Source organism: Vombatus ursinus, unplaced genomic scaffold (genome assembly GCF_900497805.2).
Source record: "Vombatus ursinus unplaced genomic scaffold, bare-nosed wombat genome assembly UNPS02014810.1, whole genome shotgun sequence".
In the NCBI taxonomy this organism is placed as follows: domain Eukaryota; kingdom Metazoa; phylum Chordata; class Mammalia; order Diprotodontia; family Vombatidae; genus Vombatus; species Vombatus ursinus.
In genome coordinates, this window is record NW_020954588.1 from 28,537,730 (window position 1) to 28,560,968 (window position 23,239).

General features: G+C 39.8%; 1 protein-coding gene across 3 annotated transcripts in view; it reads left to right on the forward strand.

Annotated features, from left to right (window-relative positions):
* PLD1 (phospholipase D1) overlaps positions 1 to 23,239 on the forward strand; it is a 261,073-nt gene that overhangs the window by 168,054 nt on the left and 69,780 nt on the right. For 2 of the 3 annotated variants that reach the window (XM_027875838.1, XM_027875836.1), the window contains 6 exons: positions 363 to 444; positions 4,759 to 4,869; positions 8,120 to 8,320; positions 8,846 to 9,059; positions 17,646 to 17,774; positions 21,857 to 21,975. In XM_027875838.1, the coding sequence (XP_027731639.1) occupies positions 363 to 444; positions 4,759 to 4,869; positions 8,120 to 8,320; positions 8,846 to 9,059; positions 17,646 to 17,774; positions 21,857 to 21,975 (856 nt within the window). Of the gene's footprint in view, positions 1 to 362; positions 445 to 4,758; positions 4,870 to 8,119; positions 8,321 to 8,845; positions 9,060 to 10,036; positions 10,151 to 17,645; positions 17,775 to 21,856; positions 21,976 to 23,239 lie in introns of all 3 variants that reach the window. The other variant, XM_027875839.1, reaches the window with a different exon arrangement.

Sequence of the window (23,239 nt, forward strand, 5' to 3'; positions counted from 1 at the left end):
TTGGCCAAGACTCGGTCCTGAGCTCCCATGATAAACACCTCCATTTCTCCCAAACAAATACAAATGATAACCATTTGTTCGATGCTTGTTTGGCACCATATTGTTAGATGAATTCATTTGAATGTCACTCATGGCGTGTCTTTTAGTTACACTACTGTTTCTTCTTCTTCTTCTTCTTCTTATTATTATTATTATTATTTTTATTATTATTATTGCCACCATATGTGGGCCAGACTATTTACCAACCAAGGGAAGGATAGGGATAAGTTTACTCTTGATTCTCTCTCTCATTATTGAGACAAAAGCAAAAGTCAGTTGATTTTACAGATCATTTGAGTAACTTTGGGATTATATGATTTTAGGTTGAGTCCAGAAATCTTCCTGAAACGCCCAGTGGTAGAAGGAAATCGTTGGAGACTAGACTATATTCTCAAACGGAAAGCAGTAAGTACTTGACAGACGTATTCCCCCCATTACCCCCCCAAAAAAAATTCCTGTTGATTTTTAACGTAATCTTACTTTAGTACTTGGGGGCTCTATGATGTTCTCTGCATGTGAACCACTTCATGGTAAATCTAGTGACTTCTCTCTCTAAGGTTTCCATTTTTGTTAGTTTCTTTGCACACACACAAATCATTTCCTGGTGGCCAGCCTTCTGAGACAGGCTTCTCTGAATTTATCTAAGTCAGTCTTCAGACACCTGTTGCATCCTCTGTCTCTGCCCCCCCCCCCGCCCCAATCTTTTTCAGCTTTGTAAAACCTGTGACAGTCTATGTTCCCCTGGCACAGCCTCCAAGAAGCCAGGGTCACCATCAAGCCATGAGGCAGAATTGGGATAGGACATTAGTAGAGAAATATAATCATTCCCCTATTTTTCTCATAGTTTATCAAAAAGCAATATGCTCCTTGTTCATAGTCTCATTCTCATAGTGCCATTTTTCTCCATTAATGTTTGACTCTATGGAATGAATCTTTTATAATGCATTCTATTAACACCTCTTATCCCGTCAACTGTTATTACAGTCCCAAGTCCTAAAGTGTGATGGAAATGCCTTGTCCAACTGAAAAAAACTTTGCAACAAGCCTTAGAGAACATCTAGTTCAACGCTATGTTAGAGATGAGGAATCTAAGGCCCTTGGGGCTACCTAGTGTACATCAAGATTAGGTGACTTGCTCTGGGTTCTTCAGCTCAGCAGTGTCAGACATGGGATTTGAACCCGTGCATCTATAAACATATAGTAATAGGGCTAGGGACCAAGATTGGACCTATGATTTCTCTGATATGAGGAATTAACACCAAGGAACTTCTTATACCGGTATGGATAGACATTTTCTCCGTAACTCATCATTTTAGAGGGTTGCCTAGAACCCTGAAAAGTTAAGTGACTTGCCCAAGGTCACACTGATAATAAGTATGTGTTAGAGGCAGGACTTGAACCTGGATCTTCCCGGATGCTAAGGCCAATTCTCTATCCATATTCACTACATCTGTTGGTGTTATTGCTCATCCATGTCTGACTCTTTGTGACCTCATTTGGGATTTTCTTGGCAAAGATACTGCAGTGGTCTACCATTTCCTTCTCCAGCTCATTTTACAGATGAGGCAAGATCACACAGCTAGTGTCTGAGGCCAGATTTGAACTCATGAAGATGAGTCTTCCTGATTCCGAGCCCAGCGCTCTATGCGCTATGGTGCCACTTAGCTACCGATTCAGCATACTCTTCCTCATATAGTAATACCTGAGCCCATCTAAGTGGAATGTGAATGTATCTGTTGGTTAATCAATAAACATTATTATACATTAGTCACTGTGCTAAATGCTAGCGAAACAAAGAAAGATAATTACCATGAACTTTATCGTCATCTTCTCTATCCTGATCCAGGAAGTTAAGCATATAACCTTTCCATTGTGATTTGGAAGGACTCTTGTTTTCTAGAACTTATCACTAAAGTCCCTAGATCAGGTCTGACGACCCATGATGACACTTTGCTATATGCCATCTCCTTCTTGGCTTGTGCTCTGCCTTTTCTTCCTCTTCCTTTCCCTATACTCAATATTGCCAAACCTTTCCTTCCCTCCTTGTGTTCTTTCTTCTCTTCCGGTGTACCCCTGGGGACATTTTATATTGAAGGAGATAAGCAAGTAAGGGGTGTAGTCACAGGAATATTTTAGAAATAGTGATCCCATGGTGGTATGTGGCATAGGAGCATAGATTTAGAGCTAGGAAGGGCTTAAGATATAATCTAATCTAACCCCCTTTTTGAACATCTGAGGAAACTGAGGCCAGAAATGTAGAGTGACATGCCCAAGGCACTACAGCTCATAAATGGCAGAATTTGGGATCTGAATTCAGATTTTCTAACTCTAAAATTGGTACTCTGTCCACTGTACTACTGAGCCTCCCTTGAACTGGAATGTGGAGAGGCTGGAACAGATTAGAAAAGGGTGAAATCAGAAGTAAAGAGCTAGTTTTGGACATGGGCAACTGGAAATGCTAGATTGGAGTTTGAGTCACAGAATATAGAGTCTTCCATGTCTGCCATATCTGTGTCTTAACAGCTCCCCCTATATTTTGGGTTTGTGTGTTTGCATCATCATTGGGTTTGTGGGCACTTGGACCAGTCTTCCATTATGTTACTACCATGGCTTCTCTTTGCTTCTCATGGCCCGGATGTTCAGGCGGTGACAGTGACCAACACTGATCATCCTTTATTATTCTTTTCATGTAAATCCATATTCTCTGAAACTCATCATTAAATTGCTGATAACGGCATAAATCTCCCAAGGAAACGCTGATTTCATTAGATTAATTTCCCTTGTGATGCATTGGTGTCTTTGTCCTTTTTCTTCATCTAGCCTGGCCCTGGCAACATCTGCATCATCAATTTTTAAAACTGAATTGACATTTTCATACTCTCATAAACACCCATCATTTGAATAATTTAGCACCTGAAAGTCACACACTAAATCCATGAACTTTTGCAGTCATGGGAGGATGTTTATTCTTGCATTAATGGGCCCCAGGCTCTCTGAAATCGATAGAGATGGGCAACCTTTGATATCTGAATAGGCCTGTTCTTTGATGGGATGAGTTCCAGAGGCTTTGTACAGTCGTCCAGCACTCCTGTGTTTGTTCACCCCAAACCTATTCTTCTCCTTCATCCAGAATCTATTTAGAGCTCCAGTTACCATAGCACATTCATTCAGCAAACATTTATTAAGTACCTACTTGTATACAAGGTACCGAGGATACAAAGACAGAATGGAAGAGGAGGCTTACATTCTATGGGAGCTTTAGGGGCAGGGAGGGACACAGATAGATAAGCAAGTATAAGGCACATACAAAGTAAATACAAAATAATATAGGGTCCAGGAGAGCACTGACAGCTAGGGCATCAGAAAGACCCAGTGGAAGAGGAGGCCCTTGAGCTGAGCCTTGAAGAGACCTAGAAGTCCAAAAGGTAGACGTGAAGAGGGATTGGCCTCCAAGTATGGGGGATAGGGCTTGGGCAAAGGGACAGAGATGAGAGATGGAGGACCATGTATGAGAAATGGGTTGCTAATACACCAGTTTGACTGAAATTGCTATTGCTTTTCAAGGAAAAGACCCCAAAATATAGGAGGAATGTGGAACTGGGGAAAGATCACTGGAATCCAAAGATCTGGGTTCAAATTCCACCTCTGACAATCATTGCCTGTGTGACTTCTGGGAGAATCAATTTATTTCCCTGAATTTGCTGACTTGTAAATGAAGGGCGTGGCCTAAATAAATGGCACAGAAGATAGAGATCTGGACGTGGAGTCTGGAAGACCCAAGTTCAAATCCAACCTCAGACACTTATTTTTTCTGTTTTGTTATTGCTGGTGTTGCTATTACAAAGAGTTTTGTAATAAATATTTTGGTATCTAGATGACTTTCATGAAACTTACTTTAGATTCACTTCTTTTTGATGTTCCCTTGGATCATACTTATTTTTAAGCCTTATAAGCAAAAAAAAAACCAAACAAACAAACAAAAAAAAAACCATGGGTAATGTGGTACAATGGATTGGGTTCCAGCCCTGCCTCTGCCACACTTGAGCTGTGGGGCTCTGGGCAAGTCACCTAACCTTTCATGCCTCAGTCTTTCCAGCTGTTAGATGGGGATAATAATTCCAGTACTGATGGTTGTAAACTTCAAGAAAATACTGAAAGCACTGTACAAATGTGAACATTAATACAATTCATATCACTCATTCAAGTAATTTCATAGGGCTTTAAATCTGCATATACCCTCTTCTTGTTTCATATTGTATCTAATAATATTAATAAAATTAGACTTTTCCGCAGTACTTGCCCTCAAGTAGCATGAGTGCTATTGAGGTAGCAAAGCAAGTTGTACATATAAATAAATACAAAATATACATAAATTAAATACTGGGCAGGGAGTGGGGAGGATGCTGGCAATAGGGAGGATCAGGAAAATTTTTGTGACAAATGTGGCCCTTGAGCTGAACCCAGAATGGAGCCAGGGATTCTGGGAGGCTGAAGTGAAGAAGGAGAGTAACCCAGGCAGACTAGACAGCCTACGCAAAGTTATGGAGGTGGGAAATGAAATGTCATGTATGGGAAACAGGAGGTTGTCCACTTTGCCTGGAACCTAGCATGGAAGGAGAAAGATGGGTTGGCTCCCAATGGCCAAAGACTTTAAATGAGCTGGAGAGGGGCACTTTCCACTGAGAACACCAGTTATTTTTCTTTTCTCTTTTTTAATAGCAACAAGGGGTGAGGATATTCGTGATGCTCTACAAAGAGGTTGAACTAGCCCTTGGCATCAACAGCGAATACAGCAAGAGGACTTTAATGCGCCTGCACCCCAACATAAAGGTCTGCAACATGGGTTGAGGGTCTCTCTGCATTTATGTGGGATTCAAAAGCACTTTCCCAGATATTTTGCATTAGGAATAACAATCGTCTATTAAGAGCACTGTGTGCATCTTTTTAAAAAACACTGAAAATTATTTTTTAGAAAGAGAGAGGAAGGCAGTATGACACAATAGAGAGAGATCCAGCCAAAAAGCCAAGATGTCCTAGATTCAAGTCTTGCGTTTAACATCTATTGGCTGTATGACCCTGGACAAGGTATCGAATCCCCCAACGTCCCAGGAAGTTCTCCAAGACTTTAAGTTTCAGAAACGGTGCTTACTTGCAGTAGTAGAGAGAGTTTCTCCACTTGAGAGCTCCCTGGACTAATGAAATCACAGATTCAGTCGTGTGTGTGTGTGTGTGTGTGTGTGTGTGTGTGTGTGTGTGTGTGTGTCTATGTGTGTGACACAGAGAGAGAGAGAGAGAGTCCCATGTTCCTATGCTGATGGAGCTAACTTCTTTAGAATCTCAGAGTTGGAAGGGGCGTTATGAGGCCCCTTAGTCCGAACCGCACCCTGGCAAGGGTTGCCTCCGTTTCATACCTGACAAGTGATCGTCCAGTCTTTACTTGAAGACCTGCACTGAGAGATGAATAGATGGATGGATGAATGAATGAATGTATGAATGGATGGATGAATGAAAAAGGCATTTATTAAGCACTTACTATGTACAGAGCACTGTGCTAAGACCTGGGAATGCAAACAGGAAAGTGAAATCATCCCTGCTATCAAGAATCTCACATTCTAAATGGAGAGATAACGCATATAAGGAGGTTTTGGTTTGCAAATTAGATAGAAGGACCCCATGACTTTTAGGGTGAAGTGGCAAAACTGATGGTAGGATAGGAGCCCACAAGCTCCCAAGACAGCCCATTCCATCTTGTAAAGGAAAAAAAATGTTGGACAATTTCTCCTGACATTAAACCTAAATGTGCCTCTTTACAATTGTCATCTGTCTTAAGGGGCTACTTGAGTGATATGGGAATCACCAACATGTTCCTAGCATTGACAGTAATTTTTGATTTATTTTCCAGCAGATGGACCTTAAATATCAGTTTGAGGCCTCCCTATGCTCTTGGGGTGATCAGAACATACATCCTGCTTGATATTCTCATGCAAACAGGTCATCAGTTAGGGAAGGTTAAAGAGGGGACCCTTTTAGAATGAGCAACTCTGTGGGGAAAACCACTTGACATTTTTTCTTGTCCTTCTATCAGTAACACCTCATCTGTGCTCTCCCTGGTACAAAACGTCAGTGCAATAAGAGATAGGAATGATCCTTGGCTCTGTACCAAAAGATTAGAAGCTATTAGGGAATATGACCCTGTTATTGACATACTTCTTGACTCACGGAATTATCTGGAGTTTCCCCTACTTGTTAACATAGACAGGATCAAAGTATATTTCATTAGGTAGGAGGGGAAAAACAATAGAAGGACCTAATTTCTTTCAAATATTGGCTTAAAACATTTGTGGATATTAGTTTTATCATAATTTAGTTTAAAAATCATTTCTTAAGCACTTCCAGGCACTGGGCATACCAAGACAAGAATGAAATATCTCCTGCCCTCAAGAAGCTTATGTTCTACTGGACAATTACAATGTCAGTTGCATTTTCAGTGATTTTTTGTGGCCTGACACTATGAAGCCAGACAAAATAAGTGGTTAATGCAACTAACCTGGTGATTCAGAGATTAAAAAAAATAATCCTCTTGGAGAATCATCAGAATACATCATACAGAAGTAATTTGGGATGCAGGGGTTGGAGCTGAATTGTCTAGTCTCGGTCATTCACTTTTCCTTTACTAGGGTAAGACTGCCTTTATTGTTGCATAAAACAATGAGCCTAGTAATATTTTGTTATGTTAGTCTCCAGGCATATAGGTGGCACAACGGATAGAGTGCCAACCCTGGAGTCAGAAGGACCTGAGTTCAAATTTGGCCGTAGACACTTACTAGCTCTGTGACCCTGGGCAAATCACTTAACCCTGTTTGCCTCAGTTTCCTCATCTGTAAAATGAACTGGAGGAGGAAATGGCAAACTCCTACAGTATCTCATTTGCCAGGAAAATTCCACGTGGGATCACAAAGGGTCAGACACAACGAAATGACTCAACAACAAAATGTTAGTCTACAGTATTATGAGATCATGGTCTTTGGCCCTCAAGTCCAACACTCTCATTTTACAGATGAAAATAGTGTAAGTTTAAGTCACTTGCCTAAGGTCCATCAGCAGCAAGAACAATTAGTATTATATGGGACTAGTTTCATACTTGTCTAGTGCTTCTCATACATTATCTCATTGGAACCTCCGAGCACGCCCTGAGAGAGTGCCTTATTTTATCCCAGTTTTCCAGATGAAGAGACTACCACTCAGACAAGTTCAAGTGACTTGTCTATGGTCACATATTTACCTTCCCTCTGAGATTATTTCCAATTGATCTTGTATTTGTCATGTGCATAGAGTTATTTGCATGTTCTTCCCTCCCCCCCCCACCCATCAGGTTGTGAGCTCCTTGAGGGCAGGGACTGTTTTTGCCTTTCTTTGCATCACTAGTACTTAGCCTGGTGTCTGGCACATAGTAGGTGCTTAAGAAATGCTTCTTGACTTCATTGAAAGTGGGAGTTGAAGCCAGGTATTCATGACTCCCAGTCAAGAATACTACCCACTAAGAGAATGGCTTCTCAAAATTTTTTTCAACTAAATAATTCTGTAATTAATACAGTTGGTAAGATTTTTCCTTGTTAAATATATGTAATAAACATTCAAGCTTTAGTTTATATATATATATATATATATATATATATATAAAATGCCTTCCTTTGATAAAAGGGAAAACATGGTAGCTATGAAATGAAGCTGAATTTTCCTGAACCATATTTATACATAGGCAAAGTTTCACTAGGAATGGCCAAACCTCAAATTTTTGGAAATGCCAGGGAGCATGTGAAAAGGGTAGGTACCAATAATTTCCCTCCATTGATGAGAAAATATGTGAATTGATTTGTAAGCCACAAAATGCTATGTAACTATCAATTGTTACTATTGAACATTGATAATGAAAGTTATTTTCTTTGACAAAATTTACCTAGCATATTTCAGTTCTGGGTCTGTTAACTGTACATCTATTTTATAACTGTAATATGTTAGGAGAAGCATAAGCTTTGTTTGTGAAAAGCCTTTTCCATTTGTTGACTTATTTTTCCTTCAGGTGATGAGACACCCAGACCATGTTTCTTCCACTGTGTATTTGTGGGCTCATCATGAGAAACTTGTTATTATAGACCAGTCAATTGCATTTATTGGTGGAATAGACTTGGCCTATGGAAGATGGGATGACAATGAACACAGACTGACTGATGTGGGCAGCGTCAAACGAGTCACTGTGGGACAGTCAACGTTTTCCCTCACAGTAAGATACGGAGAGATGTTCAGCAAGTTTTCTTTAGTTACAAGTGAATGCAAGTTATATTGGAAGGAACAAAGGAAGGGAAGGAGGGAAGAAGGAAAATGAAGGAAGGAAGGAAGGAGGGAGGGAGAGAGGGAAGAAAGGAAGGAGGGAGGGAGGGAGGGAAGGAGGGAAGGAAGAAGGAAGGACAGACAGACAAATTTATTAAGTGCTTATGGTGTGTCAGGCAATGTACTAAGTACTGTAGGTACACATTAAAGCAAAAGGAAGGACAATAATTAGTAACTATTAATTATTAACATAACTCTACTAGATTTGTTTTATTAAATTACAACATTCCAATCTGTTCTTGGAAAGAGCTATGTGGTCAGTAGCTGCTCTCTGAACTTCTCTGGGGCAGCTGTTTGGGAGCCCAAGTTATAGATGCTCTGCTTTAGCCAGGTTTGACTTGGTGGGGCGGGGGTCCTTGTCACAACACCCCATTTTTAGCATCTTTTAAAAAGTGTTGCCCATGTTTTTTGTCCGCAGGGGGAGATGGGAGAATCCAGTGAAGCCTTAAACCTCAAAGGGAATAAAGAACTTAAAACCAATCTCCCATTCCCAAAAAGCACTGATGATTCTGACTCTAGAATGAAAGGTGTGGGGAAAGCAAGGAAATTCTCCAAATTCAGCCTTTACCGGCAGCTATACCGGAACAACCTGGAAAATGCCGATAGCCTCAGCAGCCTTGATAGTGCCTCAAGTAAGTCCTGGTCCTCGTCTTCTGTGAACTTTCCTTAAAAAAAAAAAATCCAAACCAAAAATAAACCAAAAAATCGTTTTATTAATGATTTTTCTTTTTATACCATATTCACTTAACCATCTGCAGCATTGAAATCACAGATCCTTTTGAGTATTTGTTTTCCAATAATTTCCTGTCCCTTTGGTACCTTCCTTATAACAGATGACAAAGAAAAGGCATTTAAGTACAATCATCCAGTACAGCTATCATGACTGAGAGAATACACAATATTCTATACCTATAGTCTACCACTTCAGTACTGAGAGGAAGGTTGTATGTTTGAACGGTGGTCATCCTTTCCATGGCCTCTCTGACCATTCATATTTCTATAGCAACAGGCTCTGTTTTTGTTTGCCCACCTCCCCGTAGAGTAACATACCAACATCCCATCATATACTTTCCTTCCTGGTATCATTACATTCCCCAGGACTGATGCTTCATTTTGAAACAAATCAGTTGATGTTTTTTCCAGCCCCAAATTGTCAAGACTAGAAGGTGTACACATACACATACATACATACACACACACACGTGCGTGTGTGTGTGCACACATGCCTTAATGGTAGCAGAATCATTGAGGACTGTCAGGGTACTACACCAAAAACGTGAAGTTACAAAAGAGCCAGCGGGTATATCAAGAGAATTTCCCAGGCTTGGCCAAAGAATATTGACGATTCTTTCATCAGCTAGTAAGGGTGCATTAGATGCCCATTTGAGATTCTCTGCAACTCATCAATTTATTATCTGTTCTGGAGCTCAGTCATTTATACTCCAAAGGTTCCCTGAAATCATGGATCAATAACATAATTTCTAACCAAGTCTTAAAGCTAACCACCCAACAAAAAGCCCAGACCATTTTGTATTGATCTTTAGTTCCTAGTTTGCAAATCTGTTGCTATCTGTCTGTTTGTAAAAAAGAGCGTCTCAACTTTCCCCAGGTTATTTTAATCACTGTAGAAGTCGCCAGCATTTAATTCGAGGGTTAAAGCCCCACTTCAAATTCTTGCATCATTCCAGCGAGTCGGAACAAAGACTCGCAGACTCTGGAGGTGGTAAGTGAAGGGGGACGCAGGCAAAAGGTTCTCCGTTGGCTGTTTGTTCTTGCCTGTTGTGCAGTCACCATGAGTGTGCAGTGTTTCTGAATCGGTACGCTATCCATGCAGTGTTCATTCATTCATTCATTTGCCAAGTATTTGTTGAGTGGCTGCTACGTACCAAATGCTTTGCTGGTTACTATTAAGAAACCAACATATATGTGATGTGGTTTCTGCCTCCTGGGAGTTTGTAATATAATAAAAATTCCAAGGATTTCCCCAGTATCCTCTATGTAGATCTGTAATGCAATAGATAAGTCTTTGAGTTGCTTGGGCTCAGTCAGAGAAGGTAACTGACTTGTTTAGGTTCAAATAAGCAGTATTTGTTAGCAGCAGATTTGAATATATATTTTAAAAAAGATATTTCAATTGTCTTTTTCTGAGATTGACAGACTTCCATTTATCCAGACACAAATAGCAATGTTTCTCCTTTTGTCATTTTTATGATGTTTGTGAGGACAACATTCAAATTGTAGACCATGGCAAGCTAAATAGATGTGAGAAATCATGGAGTCAGAAGGAAATGAATGATCTGGGTACTTATGAAGCGAGTCAGTTCCTGGAGCTTTGAATGAAAACCCAACGCTGTGGAAAGAGGAGTAGCTTGGGCTTGGAAAAGGACCAGAAGGGATCAAGATCTCAGAGGCAGATTGGATTGATGTGGTGAAGACTTGATTCTTACACTCAACCCATGTCCATGAAGATAATTGTCTAAGGAAGGCTAAAGAAGAATGTTTGATGATCAGCGCTGAAGACGGGACTGGGTGTTGGGGAGAGAGGAAGAAAATGAGTGACTGCTGGTTGAACTTAGAGATTTGAACATGAGTCCAAGAGGTCAGGAGTCAGTAGCAATGTTCACTTAAAGAGTGTTCTTCAGACAGATGTGTGGGATTCAACTGATGGGAGGTAGAGAGCAGGTAGTGGCTTAAGTGAAAAAAAAGCATTGAAGCTGGAGTCAGAGGAGCTGGGTACCAATCCTAGCTTTGTACCTGTGGGACCTTGGACAACTCATTTAACCCCTTAGTTCCCTATCTATAAACTGAAGGGATTAGTCTATGGCCTCTGAGGTCCCTTTGAGTTCTAAATCTGATTCTGTGACAGAGTTAGCATTGAGGAATGCTGCCTTCCCAGCACCGGTGAATAATTCCCTCCCTAAAAAACTGAAACTCATTAACCCAATGAGGTCCGAGTCTAGACGTGGACAATATTTTCTAAGATTTAAAATTGGGTCCTTGCTAGAGTTGATCACAAGATCATAGCTTGGTACCTGGAAGGGACCTTAGGGGCTATCTTGTACAACTCCCTCATCCTATAGGTGGGGAAACTGAGTCCCATTGAGGAAAAGTGGCTTGTCCAAGGTCACAGAATTAGGGTTAAAAATCAAGTGTTCTCATTCCAAATCAGGAGAATCGAGTTCCATTCATGTTGACATGAACAGGCTTGGCTGCTCTACAGCATTGGTTTCAGTTGGATGCATAGTAACCTGATAAATGAATCACATAGTACATCTTAAGGGTTGTTTTCATTGATGGAATGTGGCTGTGAAATCTCCTGCTGACTCAGCATTCAGAAAACTAGACCGTAATTAATCCTAATAGGGGATTGGTGACCATAGCAGATTCCTGTAAAAAAAAAAAAAATACTGTGGTCTCTTAAATCATTCTTTCACCTGTTATTTTCCATGCGTTGTTTTTCCACCTGAATTTATGTGATTTCAGGAGAAGCTCAGTCTCCTTGATGTTATTTCTGTGTAAAGAATTGATTCATTAGTGCTTCTTCATTCAGAAACAATTTGCTAAACGTTTTAATTTGAGCAAGAGTAGATATGTTTGGTTTGACTAGGGGGAAAAAAACCATTTTTTTAGCTTAAAGGTTTAATTTCTCAGTTAAAACTTTCTTACAGCAAGGTTGTTACCTACCTAAAATTATTACTAGAGGAGGCTAGAGAAACTTCTTCATTAGTTCAGCAAACGTGTGCTGATCTCTGGACAAAGTTTTTGTTCTTGTTGAATCATTTCAGTCGTGTCTGACTCTCCGTGACCCCATTTGGAGTTTTCTTGGCAAAGATACTGGAATGGTTTGCTATTTCCTTCTCCAGTTCATTTTACAGATGTGGAAACTGAGGCAGATTTAAGTGAATTACCCAGGGTCGCACAACTAGAATGTGTCTGAGACCAGATTTGAACTCAGTCTTCCTGACTCCAGGCCTGGTGCTCTAAACACTACACCATCTAGCTGCCCCTGTGCAAAGTAGTGACCACATTAGTCTCCTTAAAATACTCTTCTATGCTTTTGATTTCATTCTGGCTGACTAAAGAAAAAGTCAACCCAAAGATGGCTCATGAGCTATTGTTTTTAGTGGATATTTACTGACAATACCTTGAGCAGGGGGTAGGTATTCTGAGAGCTCTATGTATGAGAGGGGTAATTGTCAGAGTATAGTCATTAGATTGTAAAGTCCTTGAGGGCAGGAAGTAGGAACAATATGATGTGAGGTAGTAAATTATAGGAACCTTAAAAACAGTAATAGTTGGAGGCAGCTAGGTGGCACAGTAGATAGAGCTCCAGCCTTGGAGTCAGGAGGACTTGAGTTCAAATCCGGTCTCAGACACTTGAAACTTACTAGCTGCGTGACGCTGGGCAAGTTACTCAACCCCGATTGCCTCACCAAAAAGCAAAAAAAAAAAATCTATCTATCTATCTATCTATCTATCTATCTATCTATCTATATATATAAATAGTGTAAATTACAATGGGAGTTTAGAGTTTACTCTCTATTTCCGGCTTACTCTGGATCCTGTTCTATCTACACACTGGCTACTTGGCTTCCCGGGATGACTCCAACCTGGGGTGTCTCAATGACTGCCTGGAAGTGCTACATTCTGAGACGACCCATTCATACTGCTCACTCTCTACTTCTGGTTCACTCTCTGGCCTGCTCCACCTCCATACTGGCTTCCTGGTCCCATGGGGATAACTCTATTCTAAGGCTGACTCAGTCACTGGTGGGTGGAGATGGAAACTGGATGATGGAATGAATGAGATTGAAGAGTCAAAGAATTTGGTAAGGTTGTATAGTGGTGCCCTGTACAGAAATAAAGAAACTCATAAGAGGTGTGGATTGCAGGGGAAAAACAGTAAGTTATACTTCGGACATGTTGAGTTTGCGACGTGTACAGGACATCCAATTGAAAATTAAGGCTTGAAATTTGAGAGAGAAGTTTGGCTGGGTATATAGTTAGGGAGACATACTGACAGAGTTGATCGCTGAGACAAAGTGAGTAGATAAAGTCGCTGAAGGAAGGAATATGGGAAAAGAAGAAAAGACCATCAAAGATGGTCTCTTTAGAGCTATCCCCATGTAGATATTGGAAGAAGAAAGAGGAGCCACTGATGAAAACAAGCTACTGAGGTCAATAGGAGCATTGGATAAAAGAAAAATCAAGATAGTTACCTCCCAGAAGCCAAGGGGAAGTATCATACTTTAAGATCTTTATTACTGAAATATATTACATATATTTCACTATGTGTGTTTTGAGTGGATAAAGAGCAGTCCTGATTGTGGGCTGTGTTGAGATGAGACCATGCATGAATTTAAAGCTGTATTGCTCATATTAATTAGAATGGAAAGTATTAAGAAACATGGATAAGAGTTTTTCCATGGCTATGTTTTTCCATTATAGACAGTTATGCTAGGAGATGTCCTACTCTAATCTGGGAAAGTTGTCCTTAAAAGATATTTGTGCTTTGAAATTTTTAACTTTTTAATCTCCTTCAGTCTATGTAGCACCTAGGGAAAGTTACTGCAGAGATAAAGATGATTTAGAACAATACCACCCACTAATTTATTGCATCCCCATTGGGTAAAATTCCATTAGACTTTGGTTGGAGTCCTTCCTTTTTCTTTTGCAAATCCTTGCCCTGATGGAGTCACTGCAGAAAGATACAGTTGTTAAATAATAAAAGTGTGTGTGTGTATGAGAGAGAAAGAAGGAAATAGGAATAGGGAAGAAAAGAAAAAAGAAAGAAAAAGAAAGAAGAAAAGGAAGAAGGGAAGAAGTGGAGGAGGAGAAAAGGAAAGGAAGTGAATAACAGAAAATGAGAAATTTTTGTCTTTCTCAGTGTTTATGTTCAGAAGAAAATGTTATTCTAGGTTATCATGCTTTCTTGTACGTATGTATAGATTAAATTATATCTACATCTTTCTATCTATACCTATCTTGACTTTTTGACCTTGGCATCTTCTCTCTACCTCACCATCTCTTAACAAATAGATCTTAACATGAAGACTAACAATTTTCCCCCAAACATGGACATGAAATCGTTGAAGTGAAAGTGGTCTTAGAGGGTATCTAGTCCAAGCTTTTCACTCAGTACATGTGAAAACAATGGCCAAGACACTTTAAATGTCTTGCCCAAGGTTATCCCAAAGCCAGGTAGGCTCAGCACTGGGACCAGAGTTCAGGTTTCCTAACTGTCCATTCAGGATTTTTCTACTACACCTTCACTCCCATTGTGTCAGAATCAAAGCTCAGGTGTGGCCTCATTGTCCACAATGGACATCATCATGTGCCAGGACCCAGAAAACCCGTAAGAGACTGGGCACCTGAACAGGGGAGCGGGAGGGAGTGTGGTAAAGCAACAAGATGCGTCTGATTAATGGGACCGCAGAAAGATGAGCAAGGATGTCATGGGTGTAGCCCCTCCTCCCATAACTATATGAAATAATAAAGAAGTTGGGAAATAGGAAGAAAGAGGGAGCTTCATATGAAGTTCTCCCTACCACTAGCCTCTCATCTGGTGCCATGTTGCACCAGGCTCCAAGCATGAAATTGTAGAGTGGTTGATTAGTTCTAAAGGTTGAATTTGGGGTCTATTTGATGATGAATCAGATGTGTTTTGATGTGATACGGGCCATGACTCCTGGCTGGAGTCAGGTAGAATCTGCTTGTTCGATTGAAATGACGTGTTTGATGGATTTGATTCCCTGCAGATAACTGGTTGACTGAATTTAACCTTTTAAAATTAGCGTTTGTGCACGTGTGTGCTTATGTTTCTTAATTCACAGCTTCCGAATGGATTTTCTCTGTTGGATTAAAATGAAATAGTGAGAAGCAACTAATCAATACATATTTATTAAGTGCTAATTATAAGCCAAGCCCTGTGCCAGGTGATAGGGCTACAGATGCAAAAATGAGGGAGTGCTTACCCTCCAGGAGCTTTTCTTTTTCTTCTTCTTCTTCTTTTTTTTTTTTTTTGCTAGGCAATGGGGTTAAGTGACTTGCCCATGGTCACACAGCTAGTTAAGTGTCAAGTGTCTGAGGCTGGATTTGAACTCAGTTCTTCTCCTGACTCTAGGGCCACTGCTCTATCCACTGTGCCACCTAGCTGCCCCAGGAGCTTACCTTCTACTAGGAGAATTCCTCTTAGGCTTACCCCATCATTAGTCTTTTTTTGGCCTTCTTTTAAACCAAATTTCTTGTTTCTTATACAGGTTAGTAAAAAAAATGTATTCACTAGCATTTTAACATTTGTACTTATGGAAATGAAACAATTCAGTTCAAACATTTGTTGAGTGACAGTTGTGGTGGCTAATACTTGAAATAATTTATAATAATTTATTTAAATGTCCATTTTAGCCTTGTGTTAGTATAGGAAATTCGCATTATGGAAACTTCCTCCCTCAACACAGATCTAGGTCTTGCCTTTAACTTATAGTTTACCTTATAGCTAGTTAACTAGTTAAAGCATTTCCTGGGACATTAACTATGATTTGCCCAATCAGAAAGCATAATTTAAACACAGGTATTCCTAACTCCAAGATCAAAATTTATCCACTAGATTACTCTGCTTCTCAGTTTCATCTTGGGTTTCCACTAACCTGTGCTTGTCCGTAGATATCCTAAAGGATTTGGGTAGTCAACCTAAAAGAGAACACTAATAATTGGTATAATGATTATCTTAATCTGTGCCCTCATTGACTAATTCAAGTTACCCTGGCTATTGTGGATAATTCTGCCCTACTCCCTGACATGTTGCTTTTCTGTTGCACTTGTGCTATAAACTTCAGTGGTCATTTATCTCAATCTATTGCCTCTGGTATAATTCTGGCAACCCTTGCAAAAGAATATTGCAAAAAATCTCTGCCCCACGTTGTCATGTGCTGCTGCTGCTGCCATATGCTTTTGTCTGTTGCTGCCATTAATTTTCATGGATTACTGACAAGCAGAAGATCTAGTGTTCTGTGTCTGAGACCCTTACACATTGACATGTTTGTAAAGACAAACCCCATCCATCAGTCATTTCACACACTTTTTCTTTATTGAGAAAGCTTTAACTCCCTTATTGACTCTGATTTTTTTCCCCTCCTAACACACTTTCTTTTATTTTTATCTAATATTCTCCAGTTAGTCCTGTGCTTACAAATAGCATGTAGTGGATTCTTAGCAGCTGAACAGGTGCCGGAAAACGTGTTGGCTTCTATGAGGCAATAGCAGCCATATCGACAATTCAATAGAATGGATTCGGTCAATAATTCACTAATCGCTGAACGTCACACTCAAGTCCCATGGTTTGAGTAAAGGATTAAAAGTTAGGATGGAAGAATCCCTTTTTTTACAGAAGCAACTACTTCTTTACTTTTATGAGCTTGTAAGAGTTTTAAAGCTCCTTTTTTATTCACCACCGTTTTTATTCACAGAGGTTTTGTTTTTGTGGGTTTTTTTTTTTTTTTAACTGAAAGGAGATAGGATCATAGGTAGAAAAGCCACAAGGACCTTAGAGGTCATCTTGTGAACCCGCCTTATTCATTTTACGGGTGGAGCAATTTCATCCCAGAGAGATGAGTGTCCTATCCAAAGTCACACAGCTAGTCATTAGCAGAACCAGATCTGACATTGTTTCTGCTACAGCACACTGTGTACTTTTAGTTATATAAATATCAGGTATTATTACTGGGATTACCCCTTCCTGCTAAAATCTTCTCCTGCCTCTTCTTGGGGCCCCTCTCTAAAATTTCTTTGCACCAATTCTGGGTGTTCCAGTAGTATAAATTCCTTAATTTCGCTAAATTTTCCCATCTCCACCTTTACCAACCCCTGAATTCCAGGGCTGTCTTCTCCTTTCAGTGGCATCATTTATGTGAGTCTTATCTTGGGGTCCACAGGCACCACCCACAGGGTAGATTTCAGGCCTTCCATGATGTTGGATGGAAAGAAAATTATATTTTTATTTTCACTAATCTATAACTGAAATTTAGTATTTCCTTCAGTTATTAATTTAGAAAAATATTCAGAGAAGTGGTCCTTAGGCTTTATTAGACTGCCAAAGTGGGAAGGGGAGTCCATGACACACACAAGAAATTGAGAAACCCTGATAGTAAGGGACAGGACTCCTGTCTCTGAGACCTGTCTTAGTGAGCATCTGACAGCACGCTTTCTGCTGCATCTTGCAGACATGGGGTCCATCCGTAGTTTGCAGACAGGTGTTGGAGAGCTCCATGGAGAAACTCGATTCTGGCATGGAAAGGACTATTGTAATTTTGTCTTCAAAGATTGGGTTCAGCTGGATAAACCCTTTGCTGGTGAGTGTCTCTGCAGTCTGGTATAAGCTGGGGTGGGGGTCAGGGTATGCATTTTGGCTTGAACTTGTGAGATTTTTTGTTCCTCTTTATATGTGTAGTAAAGAGAACATTTACAAATGTAACACTTGCTAATGTGGTTATGTTGCCTTTAATATTTGGATTTTACACATTCAAAAGTCCAACAACCTTTTAGAGTGTGTGGAAGTAGACAAGGTCAACTTGAAAACTTTGAAAGAGCCAGTTCACTAATGTGGGCATTCCCTCTACTGTTGCAGATGGCAACACCATCTTAATCAGTGACAAGATTTCCCAGACTTACAGGGCTGGTCATGAGCCCATGCTATCACCAGGCCCATGCCAAAGCCAGTCCATCTTGGAGAATCTCTGCTAGTGCTTGCATTTAGCTGGCATGAGCCCACAGGATACAAAGGAAAAACAAATTGTCCCTGACCTCAAGGAGCTGTTGCAACTGAAATTTACCAGAAGGATAAACTGAGGCAATTCTCTGAGCAAGCTATCATTTACTAACAGGGGCATGTGATCTGATAATAAAAGTGGTTCAAATGGCCCCACCTCTGTCCAGAAGACCCTGAATTGAGGGTGCAACACATTTTTATAAGCATAGAACAGAGAACACAACAGAAATTATCTAATTGTCCAGCATCACAGAGATGAAAAAAATCATTATTGGTTGCATCATAGGAAGCAGGAATAACCCCCACATGTCATGAGGACCACCTCTCTCTATCTCTAAGGAATGTCTTTGTAAACTTACAGGTCCTAACTGTATCCTGAAGTCTCTGATAAGGGCAGACTTTTAGGTAACTAAGGAATTAGATAAGAACACCTTAATTGTTAAAGATGGGGAAAGGTCAGGTTGTCCTAGCTATCAAGATACTCCACAAGCCTTGCAGGAAATGCTGAGATCAGGTTTTGTGAGAGTTTGGAGAACAGAGTTTTTCTTTATCTGGCAGCAATTGTGGGAAAGCTTAACTTTTAATATCTAACTAGAGAGAGGGAGAGATTGAATTTTAGCACACCTAAATGTCTTCTCTCAGAAGAAAATGGTTACAGAATAAAATCAAATACAAAATACAGGATCAAGAATTAATTCCCTCAGAGTTTGTATATAGAGTAGATTATATGCAAAATATACTATATATAAAATATATTATATGTAGAACAAAATTTATTTTATATAGAATATATTACATGTAATATATTCTATGTATAAAATATGATATATAATATATTTCACCAAGGAAAGTATATTCTATCAGAATACATTATATATAAAATGTATTCCATCAGAATATATTATATCTAACTTTTTTTGAACATATTATATATAAAATATGTTCTTTCAGAATATATTGTGTAGAAAATATAATATATCAGGGAGAAAAATAAGATCATAAATTGAGAGTTAGAAGGGGTCTCAGAAGTCATCCAGTTCAATCCCTTCATTTGACGGATTCAGGTAGGAAGCATCAGAGATAAGATTTAAACCCTGTTTCTCTGAGTCCAGATTTGGTGTCCTTTCCTCTGGCTCCCTAAAAGACACATTAGGACAGTGGTAAGATATGCATATATAAGGGGAATAAGGGAAGAGAATAAACATTTATTAAGTGCCTACAATGTACCAGGAACTGCATTAAGCACTTTACAAATATTATCTCATTTGATCCTCACAACAACCCTGGGAGATTGGTGTTATTATCTATTTTACAATTGAGGAAACTGAGGCAGACAAAGGTGAAGTGACTTGGCCAAAACTCTGGTCTTCCCGACTCCAGGTCTGGTGCTCTATTCACCGTGCCATGTAGCTGCTAATATAAATGTGTATAAAGTGAATACAAAGACATTTGAGGGGCAGAGGAAAGGTGGGGAGGTACAAATCCTGAAGAGATCCTCACTTTTAGCAACTCAAAAGTATTCAGTTCAACAAATATTTTTTAACCTCCCATGTGAGGCATTATGATGAAGGGAATAGAAGTAATTCTGTATCACAGCCCCTGCCCTGTGTTTTAAAGTTTGCAAAGTGCCTTTTTATGGTAACTGTGATTTAGGAAGTCCCATTTTACAGATGGGGGAAATGAGGATCATGGAGACTCAGTGATTTACTCATAACCATACAGCTAGTAAATACGTGAAGTGAGATTCTGCCTCGGGTATCCTAACTCAAAACTGAAATGAAGCTCCTAGATCCACAAGGAGCGATTGGTGCATTTTCATTGTGAGCATTTATGCCTTAGAAATCACCAACACCATTAAGTAAGGGCTCACTTTATCATTCTGTCGATTGTCTGGGCTTAAGAAAATGTTAATAATGTAGGTTAAACTTAAAAGTGTGTCATGTGTACATTTTCCCTGAAGAGCTGGTTGTTAAATTTTTTACTAGCGCACCCCTGCTCCACAGGGTCTTGTTTGTGCTATGACAGAATCAAGTCTTTTCATAGTAGTTCTATGTTGACAGTGAGAAATTGTGCTGTTGAGTCATTTTTCAGTTGTGTTCAACTCTTCATGACCCCATTTGGGGTTTCCTTGGCAAAGATACTGGAGTGGTTTGCCATCCTCTTCTCTAGCTCATTTTAAAGAGGAGGAAACTGAGGCCAACAGAGTGAGGTTACTTGCCCAGGGTCACACAGCTAGTAAAGGGTCTTTGAACTCGGTTATGTGCACTATGGCACCACCTAGCTGCCCAGTAAGAAATTACATGGTTCATATAGTTCAGAAGATATTTCTACTGAATTCCCTCTTAATGTCATTATGTTACAATGTATCTTGGTATAATAGAAAAAGCCCTGGAAAAGGAATCAGAGAACCCGGGTTCTAATCCCACCACTGATGTTTATAGCTTGTGTTACCTTGGGTAAGACACTTAATCTTTCAGGCCTCAGTTTCCTCATCTGTAAAATGAGGGAATTGGACTAGATGACTTCTGAGGTCCCTTACAGCTCTGCCTTTATGATCTTAGGAGTTGTGTTCCCCAAAGATGGAATTCTTCAAGTGATCATGCCTCGTTTAATTCAGACTTTAAAAGCTTCGTTTTCCTTTTATTGGAATGAGTCATCTTTGTCACTCATCTCAGACTCATCGGATGTCTAATTGGAAAAATAGATGGCACTTTCCAAATGACCTACCATTACTTCAACATGATAAAAGAAAAAAATATATCAAGCACAGAGTCCTAAGATAATTAGTATGTGCTCAATTTTGTATCATAGCTGGTGATTATCTGTTATTATCTAAGAGAGAAAAGTGGAAATATAAAATAGTTAAAGGAATAGCATTAAAGGGCCATTTACTTGACCTGGTGGAAGCCAAGCTTTGGTACATCTGAGCCAGGGAAATTCGATTCAACAAATGTTAATTAAGGGCTTTCTATACGCAGCGCCATAGGCAGTTAGGTGGTGCAGTGGATAGAGCACCAGGGCGTGGAGTCAGGAAGATCTGAGTTCAGATATGGCCTCAGACTCTTACTAGCTGTGTGACCTTGAGCAAGTCACTTACTTGAGCAAGTCACATTTGCCTCAGTTCTTCATCTGTAAAATGTGGACGAACTGGAGAAGGAAATGGCAAAGCACTCCAGTATCTTTGCCAAGAAAAAACTCCCATGGACACGTCCATGGGGTCACAGAGTGTCAGACACAGCTGAACAACTGAGCGCTCCAGTATCTGGGAATACAAACACACACACACACACACACACACACACACACACACACCCCAAAACAAAACAGCCTCTGCCTTCAAGGAAGTTACATTTTACTGGGGAAAAGAACAAATATGCAGGTAAGTAAGTAACAAAGAGGGACAAAGTAACATACATTCATGAAGACTAGAGTAACCACAGTTGAGAAGGGAGTGTCTTAGCTGTGCCTAGGAGGGTAGGGACCCTGAGAGGCAAAGATGAGTAGGGAGAGCATTCCAAATGGAGGAGACCATCCGTGCAAAACCCCAGAGATGGGAGGAGGAGCAGGGAGGCAACGTGAAGAAAGGCGGTGGTTAAGATCTTAAGTCTAGGGCTTCTGACATTAGCATTGCTCTTTGTCATTTTATTGCCTGATGTGTCTGGGTAGATTTCATTGACAGGTATTCCATGCCGCGAATGCCATGGCATGACATTGGCTCTGTCGTCCATGGGAAGGCTGCAAGGGATGTTGCCCGTCATTTCATCCAGCGATGGAACTTCACAAAGGTAGGTTGTCCCTCTGAGCACCACGAGGGCTGTGTGATCTGATACGGGCATCTCCAAAGTAGAAGAAAAGGATATAGGGACAAAGGAATGGGGTATGGAAAATAAGGCATTTGGGACCAAGGACTCGAATGATCATAAAAACAAATATTTATATGGCATCATATATAATACATAACTATGTATGAAACCTATGTTTATAGATATAACATTTGTATATGTGGATGTTTATAAATATATTATAGCTACACTTAGATATAACATATATTTGTGTGTGTGTATACATATGTACATATATAGTTAGGATCAAATAAGATATTTCATATATATGAATATTTGTGTATAAATATAAGTATAGATGTAATATATTTATATATAAATATTCACATATGTGTGTACATATACAAGCACAATGCACATGCATGCATGTATATATGCATATATACGTATGCACATACATATGTATATGTGTGTATGTATACACACACACATACAAACACATATATCATTTTATCTGATCCTTACAACAACCCTCTGAGGTAGGTGCTGTTATTAGATCCATTTTACAGATGAAAAAACTGAGGCTGAAGGTGGTTAAATGACTTGCCCATATTCACATAGCTAGTAAATCTCCAGGTTGGGATTTGAACAGGAGTCTCCCTGCATGTCCAGTACCCTATTCACTCTACCACCTAGTTGCGGGAAGGCCACATAGTTCATCATTTTCTAAATAAAGAAACAGTCCCAGAGTAGAAAAGGGATTTGCCCAAGCAAGCTTGTACACAGTTATTGACAGAGTGGGAGTTGACTCCCTGGTCCTTTGATTCCAAATCCATTTGTGTTTTCTGTTGTATTCCTGTCATCTTTTCCCACTGACTACCATCAGTGGGCCCAAAACATTAAATTATGAGCTCCTCCATTAGACTGTGAATTCCTCCATTTGATTGTAAACTACTATAAGGGATTGTCTTTTGCCACTTTTTGTATCTCAGGTGGTTAGCACAGTGCCTGGCACATTATTGACTGAATCTAGAGGTAGAGGACAATGATATCTCCTGGTTGTATTCCTCCAAGCTTCAGAGATTAGATGGAGAGAAACAGAGAATGGGTCCAGTATCTTTTCCTCAGCTTAGCATTCTCAGAGTACATGTATTTGTGAAGGCAGATATTTTTAGAGTGACCTTTTAGCACATGTACCATGTCCACACCCCTGTTCATCTGTGTAAACATTCCTGATTTACTGAAATGTGTGACTGCAGCAGAAAGA